The sequence below is a fragment of the Micromys minutus genome (assembly GCF_963924665.1).
Source record: "Micromys minutus genome assembly, chromosome: 2".
NCBI classification, from domain to species: Eukaryota; Metazoa; Chordata; class Mammalia; order Rodentia; family Muridae; genus Micromys; species Micromys minutus.
The window spans coordinates 64746138-64761629 of NC_137971.1; the positions used below are offsets into that span (position 1 = coordinate 64746138).

A 15492-nucleotide genomic window follows, 5' to 3' on the forward strand; every position below is an offset into this window, starting at 1 on the left:
ATTTCCGAGGTCCTTGCTATCCCATTTATACTAGGCTTCTCTTGTCAGAGGCTCTGGTTTGCTTCCTGGTTCCCTGCTCCATCTGTCTTAAGATCTGCTGCTATTTTGGGATCCTGAAATGTGGAGTAGCACACTCGGCCAAACCCACAACCACTAGCTGGCATGCCTGACCAATACAGCAGCCCTGCATGGTCTCATTGGCACTAGCCATGTATGATTGGGACATGATTTGCTGCTAGCTTCTGGCCGCACCACTCTACTAAACTCTTTTCTGGAAGCCTTCACACAATAGGCACAGTGACAGGACAAGTGGCTTTGTGTATGGTGTGCAGAATTTTGGTGTTAAGAACATCCAAGTACAGTAAGATTGATAAAGCTGTAAGAGGATGATTTATGATGGCCCGATGTTCTTCCCAGCCAAGGATATAATACCTGTCTGTTTCTTTGCTTTTTGTAACTCCTGGGCAGAGTCTTCCATTGGCATCTGTTTACTTTCTAGTATCTAGCTCAATTCTAGGGCAGGCAAGTTTGCTAGAGAGTGGAGCCCTAGTGTATCAAGCAACACCATGCAAAGAGTCTGATATGTTCCTGTTAGGGAAAAAGATGCAGTGCCAAACCTTCTGCATGTACAGACTCAGGAAGGAGACAAAAATCACAAAAATCTGAGCCTGCAGTAGTAAAGAATCAGTTCAAAAGTGTCAGGGTGCTGGTGTAAAATGTCCCAGACTAGCTCCTATGTTGGAACAATTAGTCCCCACTTGGGAGCGCTGTTTGGGCAAATTGTGGAAACTTTAGGCCATAAGACCTTGCCGACATATATAGGACCATAGAGGTTGGGCAGGCTGTTAGGCTTTGGCTGGAGTTCTCTCTACTTCCTGGTCATTGAGGATGTTGCTCCACAAGCTCCTATGGTCTAATGCCAAACCACCCCCAGCATGATGCTTTCCCACTGTGAGAAACCACAAAACAACAATAACAGCAACAACAAAAAAATCTCACTTCAATCGGTTGTTTCTGTTATGTAGTTTAATCACAACCTTGAGAAAATTAATACAGAGCATGAATGAAGAACTCAAAGTCCAAAGTATGGAACAAAAAGGCTGTACTTACGGCCTGCCTATCCCTATGTAGGCCCATGTCATGGGCTTATTTTTTTCTTGTAGACACTTGAGAAAACAGCTCGTAAATCTCCTAACTTTGATTATTCCAGTGTACCCATTCCTTATCCCCCTCCCCAACCTATAAATTTTTAGGAGCCCCTCTCACTGCCGTGGCTTTCAAGGCCATGGTTTGGAACTCTCAAAAGAAGCGCTAACAGCAAGATACCCATCAAAATCACAAAAGATATGTGATCAATAATTTCCTCGCTATAGGAACTTATTTTACTCTCTGGGATTGTGTTAACCCTTTCAAGTCACAAATAAAGCATTCAAGCTCACAGCCATTATATTAGGTACAACTAGGCAGATTAGGTACACCTAGGCAGATAGCCGATAACCAGAAAAGGAGACAGGGGCTGGCGAACAACAGATACGAGGTGGGTGGAAATATTGACCCATTATACTCCATAAATCTATACTAAATCCATTGATTCAAATAACCTTAGGTGCAGATAAAGTATGTTAGCTGGCAGAGATGGTATCCATGATAATTAGTTGGTTTTTGTACATCTTTTTCTGAGTGTCTCTAATGAAAGGAAGCCATGTAGGAAGGTTGACTGTTACAGGCCATTTTTTGCCTAGAGTATTTTATAATCAAACATAATTGGTGATTTTTTTTCATAGTAAAGGTTTCTAAGCATGTTTTCATACAATTCAGCAAAATTGTACATGGAGATGTCTCCAAAACGAACTCTAGCAAAGTGCACGGTCAGCACTTTGGTCTGGGACTAGTAGGAAAGTTGGCTGTGTTGTGCTTTAAAAAGCACAGGGAGTTCAGGCTCACCCTCATAGTGAGCAGGAATAGAAAGCTGCCAACTTAATTCCTCGGTTCCCAGCAGTCTTAAAGGTGATTTTAGGGGTGTCCATGCTCTAATATCCCTGCTTTTCACATTGGACAGCATGGCCTGGCTTCACCTCCATCCAGCTGCTCTCAGATACACAGGGGAAGAGCCAGCTATAGAAACCGGGACATTGTTGACATATCATCAGTGACATGCTCAGATCAGGTGTCATGGGCCCATGCTTTCCTGTAGAAAACAGTGTGTGAATCTCCTCTGATTGCTCCACTGGTGCCCACTAGGTTTCACCGACACAACACAAACATTTAGGGGCTTGCACCCCAAATGGAGCCATTTCCTTTGGGGACATTAGCATGGGATGATGGTAACCTCAGAAGAGTCACGACTTCATTTAAAACAGGCATCTTTAAAAAAGAGAAAACTTATAGAATATTATGAACGGAAGTTTAGTTTTTATATACCCAAGCCTCTCTTAAACAGGGAGCAGAAAGAGAGTGTCTACATTTCCGTTCGTACCCCGGCCTGCTCCCCCCCCCCGCCCCCCATTGTAGTATCTCTCTAGATCAAATATCAGGAAGCATTTGGTGAGCACACATTTACTCAAGAACACCTACTTCTTTGGGCTGGCACACAGCACAGATGTGTATTACTTCCTTCACTGGCCCTGGTGGTGGACATAGGTCTCTGGGGAACTGGATGTCACATTGTAGAGACAGCAGGAGCCTTATAGCTATGGAGCCACCTCTCCATCAGAGCTTGACAAAGGCATGATCCCCTGCTTCTCGTCTCCGCACTTGCCAGAGCGCACAGCTTGATGTCAGTATCTCTGTGTTGTTAGGAACAAACCAATGCTTAGTGTCTATAAGATGCTCTAAGCACTGTTATTTTCTTCTTACCTCTTTCAATATTTATATAAATAATGTTATTTGTTACATTAGACATAATTGAATGCATTCTGAACCATGTATTGTAGCTCTCTGTTTGCTATGTAAGACCCAATAATATGGTAAATGAATAACATCTAATAGTCATTCTATTATTATGCCACCTGGATTTTATAAATGAGGCTATGGAGATTTAAGTGGTAGAGGTAGAATTTGAACTCAGGTGCTGCCAGTTAAACCCATATTCAAGATGCTCCATCCCCCATTTCTGCTGAGCATAGTAGGGAAAACAATGCTCCTTCCCAAGGCCACCATTAGGAGTAGTAGTCCCTTGGCAGCTAAATACATGGTAACAATGTATATAAATGAAGCCAAATTCATGGTACTAGTATATGCAAATACAAGTCCTAACCTACAGTTTAGGGTTAGGGATGAGGACCACACCTGAGAGTTGTAACTGTATTAAGTACTACCCATTGTTCCTGGAAGCCCTGCTGTGTCCCAGCAGCCAGAAGAGCTAAGGGGCAAAAGCTCTCAAGAGGTTGGCTCACCTAATAATGTGAGTCAACTCTCATTTTATCTTTAATAGAAACAAAAGTACTTTCTGGAAGCAAGAAGCAGCAGCAAGAAGCACAAAGGATTCTTCCTGTTTCCCCAGTGGGACAGAAGTCCATTAAACACTTCCCTCCTGATGGGGACAGTTCACCAAGCAGTGATGGTCAGCCTAGCATCCTTCCTGAGTCCCACGAGAGGCAACGCCCATACTTCATGACACCCAGAGTCCCTCTGTCTGGGTTTTACTGCCCTTTACAAACTGTGTGTGCCTATCCGCAGGAAGATGGTGCTGTTCAGATAAAAACACAGTTCCCCAAAGGTAAGGAGCAAGGGTGGCAGTCCCTGGGCTCTTTCTTAATGTGCTTAAAAGAAAATAGCTCAGCGCCTTTCTGGGATGTTTTACACAAGCTGGCCTTATGGAGGTGTCAGAGGAAAAAGAAGGATTAGGACCAACAAGTAGACACATGGGTAAGTTATACTCCAAAACCAGAAAACAGCTCTATACAGATCATGAGGCCCCCAGACTTACTACACCCAGGCCTAGTGCCAGCTAAGGCCCAGGAGACTATCCAAGGGGCACGGCAGCCCTCTTTGTTGGAAGTCTGGGATGCTAGTGCAGTTGCCCTGAAGGTAACATGTCTTTGGGGCTGCACAAGCTCCCACTAACTGGCTGATGGAATAGCTAAGGGATACAGCCCCTGACACACAGCCAGCATCTAAAAGGAGCAGTGCTGGCCCCAGTGTACAAAGGCAGGACCCCAATCACCATTTCCCACAGAGGAAATAGAAATAGCCAAGTTGGATATAGGCATCATATTTCTGCAGGTCAAGCTGCTGACCACTCCTAAATACCAGTGATCAATTCTGTATTAAAAGAGTAATACAACAGAGAATAGCCTCTGGAGACTAGTAATGTAAGGGAGAGAATATGGACTTTCTATTGCCCTGAAAACAATTTTTAAAGGACTTAGAAAGGGACAGAAAGACACATACAAGATCATATGGTTTGGGGTGATAAAAATTAAAATGACGATGGTAATTGGCAAAAGTAATATTACTGTGAGTTGGTTCTTATGCTTTTAACTGCCAATTGATTGCAGAAGCAATTATTAAGCACCTGCTGTAGGCCAGTCAGTACCCTTCCAGGTGCAAGAGGCACAAATCTGTTACATATAAAGAGGTGAACAATGAGGAAGGAGCCTGAGGATGGCCCACACTCTGGGAGGGTCTGAGCAGACATCACTGTCCAAAATGATTCTGAGCTGGCACTTGAGATGCTGATGCCATTAGAGATTTAAAAATCCTATTGCAGAAAAAATATACACCAAGGATGAAGGGGAAAGTACACAAAGTGTAGAGTTCCAGGAGGGTCTTGGCTGCTATGGAGAATTACAAGTCATCCAGGAGATCAATGCCAGAGCCAGGGACTACTGATTCTTCAAGGGCCCCATTGTTTAAGTTGGAAGGCCCTCTACACCCATATCAGGAGTCTGGACTACAGGCAGGGCCAAGACTTTGAAAGAGAGAATCTCAGGGGCTTTACATTCCAGGTGATGGTCCCAAGAGTAGTATGTGGACAGACAGGGGAGAGGCCAGGCTGGGACTGTCAGGGAGGAGAGAACAGGTCTCTAAGGCAGGAGAGGTGGGTGAAGAGACTCTGGATCTTGGAGCAGATGCCATGAACAGAGAGGAGGCATCCTGCTAGGACTATCCCTGAGGTTACCATATTCACGTCAGGATGAAGGAGGAAAGAGATGTGAAGACACTAGTTTCTCTGTGAGCTGGGGCATAGAGTGGGGGGAAAGGTGTTCACATGGAGACATGAGAACAGTGGTAGAGAGTGAGATTAACTTTGGAGGAAAAGGGTGCTGGCTATTGGCTAGACCTAAGCTAGCCTGAGCTACTATATAGGCCTAAAGAGAAAGTGAGACAATGAGGGAATCCTCTAGAAGAAAGAAGAGAAAGTGCTTGAAGGCCGAGAAGATGATCTAAGCACCTCTAAGTAGTGTGGTATTGGCAGAGAATCTTATGACATGAAGTAGAGTCAGTGGGGGAAGGGCTGGGTTAGCTAGGGGCTGAAGAGCCCTGAGTAGGAAAATGATCCAGCCAGAGAGGATACAGCTATAAACAATGAAATGTGACCAGGGCTAGGATGAACTGTCTCCTAGCCACCTTGCCTCTCCCAGAACCACCCACTTCTAGCCTCTATACATAGTGCTATGGGTACATGTGCAATAAGCACCAGATGTTCCCCAGGAAGTTAAGACATGCTCCTACAACCCACCTCAGGACCATGCTGCAGGATATGGGAGGCAGGGATGCATCCAACCTTAGGAAGGCAAGGAGGAGCCCTAGTCATTAGGACTCATCCTGGAAGAAGAACCAAAAGCATGTAATGGTGATCAGAGGCCATATAGGGCAGGAAGATGCTGGACTAAGGAGAAGTTATGTGACGCTGGAGCTGAGAAGGTCCAACAGAGTAGAGGTCAGAGGGGAGAAGTGGGCCAAGGGTAATGAAAGGATCTATCCTGCATTCCAGACCAAGGCTTGCTCAGGAGGTGGCCCCAAACAGTTACTAATGCTATTCTACAAACCCCAGGATTGGGCCCATCTGTGGTGCTAAGGGATCAATTTTTGACCCTTTCCACAAAGGGAAACTAAAATGGCCCCAGGAAAGGGATCTGCCAGCTTTGAGAGAGAAACCCTTCCTCACTTCTGTGAGGTTAGCGGTGGACTCTGGAAAATGAAGGGGAGGGATACATAATTGAACACCATCCCCAGTCATTACGTCGTTAGCGCAGCAAATGCAAGACAGATTAATATGCTGTCTTGAAACAAACGAACTGTAATAATTACACAGGACACACTTAATATGAGATCCAGACTGGAAAAGTCTCCTTTCATTCTGAGCAAAGGCATTCTGAACACTGCAATCTAAGGATCTTCCATGGCCTAGCTAGCCAGTCATGGAATCGGGATGACTGTTGCAGTGGCTGGGACAGCAGGGAAGGTCTGTGATGAGGCTGGATCTCGTCAGCTTGACAAGGCCCATCAGTAACTCACTGGCATTTCTAGTCTCTCAACTGCCTGTGTGTCTTCCTCCTGTGTCAGGTGGTCGGGCAGGAGAGCCACTGTGTGCCTTCTAAATGCATTACATGTCTGCTTGCCTTCTAAATGCATTACATGTCTGCTTTCCTAGATTACACATGCTGTGACTTGGTTGTAAAACTGAAAGAGTGTGAAAAGCATGAAGACCCCACTGTCATACCTGAGCCCTCACCAGCAACCCCATCTCCATCACCCCCAGAAGGACCACAGAACTCTGACTCATCTGAAGATAGCTCTGAGCCTCTGCTGGCAAGCTCTATGACCTTGCAGGTAATGCCTCTTTCACATCCCTATCCTGGCTTAACTTTAGCTGAGGAGTGATCTCTCCTAGGGTGTGTGACATGCACCTGACCTCACTTCTGCCTCACAGTCTTTCTGTGTCACTCTGGCCCTCCCCGAACATTTTCTAAGCATCTCTTCTGCTATTTGCCTTATGGAAACAATGACACCCCAACTCAACTAGGTAAGAATAAGGATTGTTGGTACTACCAACCATGTCAATGACCACAGCAATGAAAGGGTGCCCAGAGGTCACATGGGGGCATGTCACATTTGATGTTTCAAAAGATCCCTATCGGATGAGAGCCCCTAGACATCCCATAGTCAAATGAGGGTGCACACCTTTGAACTATTCAGGAAGCTTCCCAAGATGTGTCTTCATGAGCTGAAGGACATGGAAGATATCTTGGTTGTTTTTTTTTTTTTTTTTTTTTTTTTTTTAGCTGCTTCTCTGGGTATAGAAGTAATATGCATATATTGATCAAAAGTTATAACATTTAACATGGTGGGTGACCTCAGAGAAAGTTGCTGCTGCTAGCATACTGTGTAGTTAAATATACTTTTAACTACTTGGGAAGGCACTTGCTATGGGGTACAACTCCCCACAACTGTAAAGGAGTTCCATTGGCTCACTGCTGCATCCTTGGACTTTGATGAGCATGTGAAAAACATCTAGGTTGTCCCCAGAATCTCACACGTCAAGATGCTCTCAGATTCATGAGCAGTAATGCTACAGCCATACGTGGACCAGCAAGGGCATCCTCAGGGACTTTGTGTTCAGCCTCAACCTTTCCCTGAAGCTTCAGCACATTTAAAGACCGGTGAGTCACTGACTCAGTAGCTAATGGCTAGCATTGCCAAAAAGACTTACTTATCAGTGCAGCTGCCAGATGCCCATGCATGATGCAGATGGAGCTCATATTTTGTCCCACTCTGAGCCCCCAGTGATCAGGGAAGGGAATAGGACCATGGGACACTTCTAACCTGGAACCATACTCAGCAAGCCTGTCCTGAGCACCTGCTATAGGCAGACCCGGGACTGTGAGAACTAAGTTAATGAGATGTAGCATGTGTCTCTACAGCAATGTTTCTTAACCCAAGTTGTGACCCCTTTAAAAGTCGAACAGACCTTGTACAGGGGTGGCCTAAAACTATTAGAAAATACAGAGAATTACATTATGATTCATAACAGCAGCAAAATTCTAATTGTGAAATAGCAGTGAAAATCATTTTATGGCTGGTAGTTCCCACAACATGAGAAATTATATTAGAGGCTTGAAGCATTAGGAAGGTTGAGAACCACTGCTCTACAGCCTAGTGTGGAAATAGCCATGTGGGACCCATTTTTGGACCAGGTGGTCTGTGAAGTACTGTGATGCTCTAGGTGACCTTAAAGATTCATCAGGGCCTACTAGAAGTGGGTATGGCTGCCCTCTAGTATTCCTCTGAATAGAACAATTTTAAGCAAAGACATTCAAGGAATAAAAAGTTGGGAGAATGGATGATATCAGGGGATTGTTTATATCTGCCTAATATGAATAAATACAGCAGATTTCAGAATCAATGTGGTGACTCATAAAAAGGATGGGTATAGTGACTTCCCCAGTGTCTACTATGGCAGCCCTGTGTGGCTGGTCTTTGCTACTTTGTGAGTTTCCCACTCTTTATCCTCCTGCCACCTGATTTCAGTCCCTATCTCTAGGTAGGAGAGAAAGGATAGAGGGAACAGAGAGAGATAGAGAGAGCCCTGAATCTAATTTCTTTCTTCTTTGAACACAACTACTAACAAATCACAACCAAACCCCACCCATTGGGGCTCTAGCATTTATACACCCTATGAAAAGTTCCCAGAATAAGCATCACACAATTGCAGAAACTATCTGCAGCTGGCAAGACCATGCATGCCTCTGCTAGAGCACAAGGCAAATCATAGTCAGCTGCTGTGAAGAGTCAAGAGCAGCCCTACAGTCCTACACCTTGGATAGAAATGAAAGCACACTCTTACATTTCCAAAATTCTAAATGTCACTACAGCCCTGCACATGCTGCTTTGCAAATGAAGATGCTCACAGAACCACTCTGTACAACAAAGTCTTCTACCTCTATCTACCCAGGAGAAGCCATTCTCTCTAGCTATAGATAAACCTCTGAAAAGTACCATTTTCCATACCAGGGGGACAATGCCTGTACTTCTTAAGACTCCACTCCCAGCAGGAATGAGTATGCAGATTTCTAGTTACCTACCTTCTAGTCCCACCCACGTCTCTTAGAATATTGAATCACTGAACCCTCGTCAGTGAGTAGCATGGCAGCATGAATCCACAAATAGACAGATGTTGGCCATTTGTATCCAGTGGTTTCAGTGCTAGGTATTTTTGGTCATGATACAGTGTGCTCTGTGCTGCTGGCTGGCACTGACCTCCAGTATCTTGTCATCAATGTGCCCATACCATTTTTACACATGATTTTTGGGGGCAGGGGTTGAATTTACACTGTGGTTTTTGCAGTAGAGTGTTGTGCTCTTGTCTCCCATTGAGTAAATCAGATAGATGGCTGTATTGCTACCTGGTCTCCCTTTTTAAAAAACGACGTCTGTTCTTTGTTCTAATTAGGAAGCACTGGAAGTCCATAGACCTCAGTTCATTTCTCGCTCACAAGAACGTCTGCAAAAGCTTAAGCACATGGTACAGCAAAGGAAAACCCAACAAAAGGAGAGCCTGGGGCAGAAGCAGAGCCTACTTCCTGTCCGAGCCAACAAGAAGCAGTTCACCATTCCCCATCCTCTTAGCGGTAAGCTTCAGGTGACTCTGGTGGCCTGCAGATGTTCCTGGCCTGGGGGTTTGGGGGGGTCATCCTCAGGCCTGGAGCTTTCACTAAAGGGATGGTGATCCCAAAATAAGCCACTGGCATGCACAGACCTCAGCATCCTGGGAGCCAGCTAATGTTGAGAGGTTATTACATATGGGCATGCAACTCAGCAGAAACAACTTGGGACACAAATTCACCATTGTAGCTGGGAAAGAAGCCACACCACTGTAGGAGCCAGGATAGCGAGTTCAAATTCTTGGCTCCTAATGGAGGCTTGCAAATGATCTCCCTTGCCCTTTATAGATTGCAAAACAGACCTGGGGCAAGAAGTTGACTCCAGCTTGTCTGCATCAACGTTTATCATCTGGAGACCTCTTCCTGCTATGAGCTCAGAGGAAGGAGGGCCAGCTTGCCCAGCACAGTGAAGCCAGGGTCAAAATGACCCTGAGAGGCAGGGCACTCATTCCTCACTCCCTCCTCACTCTCTCACTCACTCACTCACTCACTCACTCACTCACTCACAGGAGGAGTTAGCAGGAACCTTTTCTGGGCCCAGCCCCATGTTGGAGACTAGGAATATCACCGTGAGCAAATGACCTCAGTTTTTTATTTTCATGGTCCCTCATAAACAGGCCCTTGAACTAGCAAGAATAACAAGAGATAAAGGCAAGAACCAGAGACATCAGAGCACTTGTGTAGGGCCTGCCAACCCAAATCTTAAAATCCCAGGCTTTGGAGAAGCCTCTGGTTTATGACTGTGAATATAAGAATGAGATCTCTCTTCCTAGGAACATGTTTTGGCCCCGAGGATATGAAATCCCGAGTATGATTCTGCATAGAAGTCCTTTGGAGAAAAGAGCATATTCAATAAAATGCAGCTTAGCAAAACTTACTAAGGGGGAGGGAGAAGCAGGAGACAGAGAGAAAGAGAGAGAAGAGGGTTTGTGTAATCAGTTCCTATGAGACTCCCTTTTGGGTAGACCGGCTTTTTTCTGCATCCAGAGCACTTTAGGAGAGCTTTCTAGAGACCCCAGGAAGAGCGCAGTTAAAGAAAACAGTTGAATGCCTTGTTTTCATTCAAGGGATCTGGCAAGTTACCTGTTGCTTCTATCCCATGTCACATTCCAGAATGATGAGAAACGGAAGCCAACCGGGCAGATGTGCAAAGGGCTAGCCCATCACACTGTGTTGTCTAGCTAGCATTTCAAGCTAGGTGTAGACACAGACTTGATCTAAGTGTGTTCTCTAGTGGACTGTTTCTCTGGCTCAACAAATAGCATCTGTTTCAGGCACATCAGTCTCAAGGCACTGTGCAGATCAGATGCTAGTCACAGTGGGAGTATTCCCTTGGCACCTTCCCTCATGCTGATTATAAAAGATGTCACTTGGTCAAGAGTTAGGCTATCAACACTGGTTTCAACAGATAAGCACAGTATAGAGTCAGGCACACACAAGCTAGCTAGCACTAGAAGATCTTCGTTTTCAGCCTTTGGCTTGTGTAAGAAGAGGCAGAGACAGATGGCCATAGGGAACTTCTTCAGGATGGTGTTGGAGTTGCTGACTTTACATCACTATGACAAATACCAGAGACAAATCGACTTCTACAGAGAGAGGGTTTGGTTTAAGCTCAGATTTAGAAGTTTCAGGATGATTAGTTAGCACCATTGCTTTCCAACAAGGCAGCGTGTCACGCTGAGATGTGCAAAGTGGAGCAAAGGTGCTCAGCTCACGGCAACCAGGAAGCAAATGAGAGAAGGAAGAGGAGACCAGGGCCTTACTTCCAGGCACACCTCCAGTGACCTGAGCATGCCCACTTTACCCCATCTCTTAAGGTATCTGCTACCTTCCTGCAGCTCCAAGCTGGGGTGGGGGCTGGGCATTTCACACACAGGAGAGTGCTGCAGATCCAAACTGTAGCAGGTGTCATGCTGAGCTCCTCCATTCCTGGGGCAGACCTTCTAGCTATACCACAGCATGGCAACTGTAGCAGAGCAGGAATGGCCTTTACATGCTCATATTACTTTCTTGTCATGCTGTAAGAAATTGTGACATGCATGCTGGCTTAAGATCATGGACATATGTTATTTCAGAGTTCCTGAGATCAGGAGACAGAAATCAAGGCACCTGCAGGGCTAGTCTTGTCTGGAGGCTCGGAGTAAAGCATGTCTGCCACATCTCTCTCAGCTGTGGTGGCTTCTGACCATCCCTGGGGTGCCTTGGCTGTCTAATGGCCCCTGTAGTCTCTTTTCTTCTCATGACCTTCTCCCTATCTGTGTGATCTTGAATCCAAATTTTCTCTTTTCATTTAAAAGTAAAGTTCACCCATCCAGTGTGACCACATACTAACTTGATTATATTTGCAAGGACCATATTTCCAATGACAAGGTCAAAAGAAGGTCATAGTTTGGGGAATTCGGACTTTTGTGACATGAGGGGCATGCAACACTGCTTGCATCATCAGCCAACTTTGATGTTTTTCCCAAAATAAATAGCCTTATAAGTTCATGTATTCTAATGAACATTTTAAAATACATCTTATAATAAAAGGGGCCCGGTATGGATTTAAAAACCAAGTCACTTTTCTATTCCCCCAATTCCAAGTCAGTCCTTGCCACTGGAATGCTCTTTGGGGGACTTGGTCATGAATTTTATGGCCATCCCAACTGTCCTTGCAGCATAGACATGTTGAGGAGAGCTTTCTTTCCATGTTTGTTTGTGTTAGGTCAGATCAGACAATCCTGGAAACTAGAGCCTTGTAAAAGCTCAGGCTCGTGAGAGGGAATGTTTAAGACCCCATTAAACAAGTCTACAGTATGCATCTTGTCTTCAGCCTGTCTGCTGGCAAGATGATAAAAGCAAAATGCAGATGTTTCCTTACATGCTAAATTAGATCATAAATCATGTGTGCGAATAAGCCCAGGCTGCAGCATTGAGACGTCTGGTGGAAGGAAGGCTCAGGTTTGCTTTTCCATGCTGGGGTAACTGCCTCTGATCAGGAACCGGCCAAGCAGTCTTGGCTCAGGGACAGACCTGAGTGTTTCAGGTGGGAACTCTGGCAGCTGACAAGGCTGGGAGAGGTAGGTCCCTGGATTTGTAGGAGCAATGACGAAGGGGACCTGGGGCCAGCTGTTTCATGTCTGATGAGTTTGAAGCAGTTGGAGGCTCGGGCAGATGGTGTGTGTGTATGTGCACACATGTGCCTGCATATGTGGGTGTAAGTGCTAATTACAGCTAAAGGTCCCTGTCTGAAGGGCAGGGAAAGTTTTATGAGCAGTTGGGGGTGACAGAGGGTACATGAAGTAGCTTTATAAATTCCTGGCTATAGTCCCCAGCTCCTGACTGGGGAGTTTCCCACTGTATGGGGGTGAATGGAAACTGAGCAGGTGGGTTCTGGAAGGAGGTGGGTGGGGAGGAAAGCTCAGGAATGAGAAGTGGCTGGAGACCCATAGTCTTAACTGTGGAGATGAGGTTAAGGGAGATGGAGAAGCCAGAAGTCAGCTCAAGGAAAAAATAAAGGGCAAGGGGAGGTTTTAAAAAGTGTAAGTTTGGTCTTATGTAGAGGTCAGAAGATGGGGAAGCTTGCTGTGTAGAGTAGTTTCAGGCCAGAAAAAGTACAGGCAGAGGTCAGGAAAGGTCCTGGTGTGTAGACATGAAGAAAGGTTCTTAGGCAGAATAATAAATAACATATGGCAATTATTGAGCTGTGTAAGAAAAGCTGAGACGATAAATACCCTGGCCTATGGGCGTCTGTTGTTTTTCCAGGTCAGCTCTATCGTTACTAGAGTCACCTGGAGCTATAAGCAAGCACCAGCTCTCAGGATCATGTGTGGACTGAGCCATGTGCAGGATCACGGTTGGACTGGGCCATATCCATAAGCTAACCATAACCCAAGAGCTGAGTGTTTGGGAATTAGCTGTTGTGCCTTCCTTTCTGACAGAACCCAAAGCCAACTATGCAGAATGCATGGGGGAAGCATCAAGTGACAGCGACATGGGTACCCGAGTTTGGCAGAGTTTGTATGTTCACCAGGTGGGCGGCAGCCCTTGCCTTTCTCCATTGACACATTGGGGACTTCATCCTGTTCTCACTGCAGCTTCTCAAACAGTGCCTTAAAGCATCTTCCCCTGGAGTCTCAGGTTCTCCCTGGGTCTTATCCCCATCCTTTCCTGTTCCCTCCCAGCCATCTCTCTGCCTCGGGCTCCCTAGTTAATCTCACTTTCTATCTTAACTCCTGAACAGATGACAAGACCCTCGATATGGCACCCTGCCTGACCTCACATACCCCTAGACTCTTTACCTTGACAGGTGGCCTGGTGTGTGGAGGCTTTTTTGCTTCTCCACCCAGCTCTTTCCTAAACATGTGTCCTTACTGTTATCTCAATGTTAAGCCACAACCTGGCAGGGACCTGACACAGCCACACGGCCTGGCTACTACTTTAGCTGCTTTCTCCATCCTCTTGTCATGGCCTCCTTCCACATTTACTTCAACTAAGTTATGTATCTGATCCTTAGTTGTGCAGAAAATCCTCCAGGAGCATCTGCCTCCGCCAGCCTCTCTTTCCTCAATGCCCCCCTTTCCCCCCATTGGCAAACTTGCAGTTCTTTACTTACACAACTCCCTATCTGTTGGGGTGCTGGGGGACTGTCCCCAGACCAGAAGTGTGGGTGACCACATGGCACACCAGCCCCTCTGCTGTGTCTCACAGATCAGATGGACTTCATCTGAATTGCATTATCCACACCTCCCAAGGTGAGCCAAGTCAGAGCCTTTCAGATCACGGACCAGTAGAGGGACGGAATTCTCTAGAAGGCACTTGCAAATCTTCTTTCCCAGAAGATAGCTGACCGTTCTTGGCAGTAGCCAATATTAACATTGCTTTGCATTCTCAGAACACCCAGGGGGGGAGATGTGACTCAGTAGATCACTGATAACAGCAGTGTGGCCACAGCTCCTGCAGCCAGCCAGCCCAGCAGGACTTCGGCAGCCTCACTTCTGCCCCATCTGATCTCCTGAATGTTTTCCCATAAAATGCTGACAGAAATATTTGTGGTCAGCTCTCCCAGTATTAACCACGGAGGGGTTTTAAAATGTGCTTATCAGAGAAAAGGAAAATGTTCTTTATCAGCTCACAGAGGAAACAGGAAGCATGAGCTACCTGAAGATTGCTGGTTCACAGCCCTTCCCAGGCAGACTTGAGACCCTGCGATGGGTTACCCTACTGCACTGCCTGTGTTTTTGAGAAGTTTGCTGGAGGTGTAGGAAGAAAGGGCCGCTCCTCATCTATTGGTTACAATTAAACTTACAGGATGAGGTCATTTCCCACCACAATAATAAAAAGTAGGATCTCTGGTCTGCAGAGGGTGAGGAAAGGAATTCGTGAGTGATGTGCCCAGTGTCCTGGGTTTTGTTTTCCAAGTGACTTCCTTCATGTCTTACGAGATGCTTAAGTAATAAACTGTGCAGAAACTCTAAGGAAATAGTTATGAAGTTCATCAATATTGCATAGATTTCCATTTCTTATGATTCTCAAAAGCAAAACAAAACAACACAAAAAAACCTTGGAGAATCCTAGAATCCAAGCAAACACTGATAAAATTACTATTTGACTAGCAATGGCTTCAGCAGCTTGAGGGCAAGGTGTGCGGTTTTCATTTAAAATACATTTTATGAATTTCGGTTTAGCCTGTCTCTAGCTTAGCTGACAAAAGCTATACAAACTTATGATCTACACTGCCTCTTCATAAAGAAGCATGCTGTAAAATAACTAGAAGGCTATGGGAACCGAGCCAGCACCTACTTAGTTTTTGTCCTGAGAACCATTGGCTCGGCCATCTTGAGTTCAAATGCTTCCAGATACTCTCTGGCCACCTTGGTGTAAAGCAGGCCTTCAGAACCTT

The 15492-nt window shown here is 45.6% G+C and overlaps 1 protein-coding gene across 1 annotated transcript in view; it reads left to right on the forward strand.

Moving 5' to 3' along the window:
- Nucleotides 1-15492, forward strand: part of LOC308416602 ((E2-independent) E3 ubiquitin-conjugating enzyme FATS) — a gene marked incomplete at both ends in the record, with an annotated part of 90028 nt that overhangs the window by 54055 nt on the left and 20481 nt on the right. The window contains 3 exons of the mRNA XM_080911646.1: nucleotides 3434-3718; nucleotides 6599-6777; nucleotides 9398-9575. Coding sequence (XP_080767772.1) covers nucleotides 3434-3718; nucleotides 6599-6777; nucleotides 9398-9575 — 642 coding nt within the window. The remainder of the gene's footprint in view (nucleotides 1-3433; nucleotides 3719-6598; nucleotides 6778-9397; nucleotides 9576-15492) is intronic.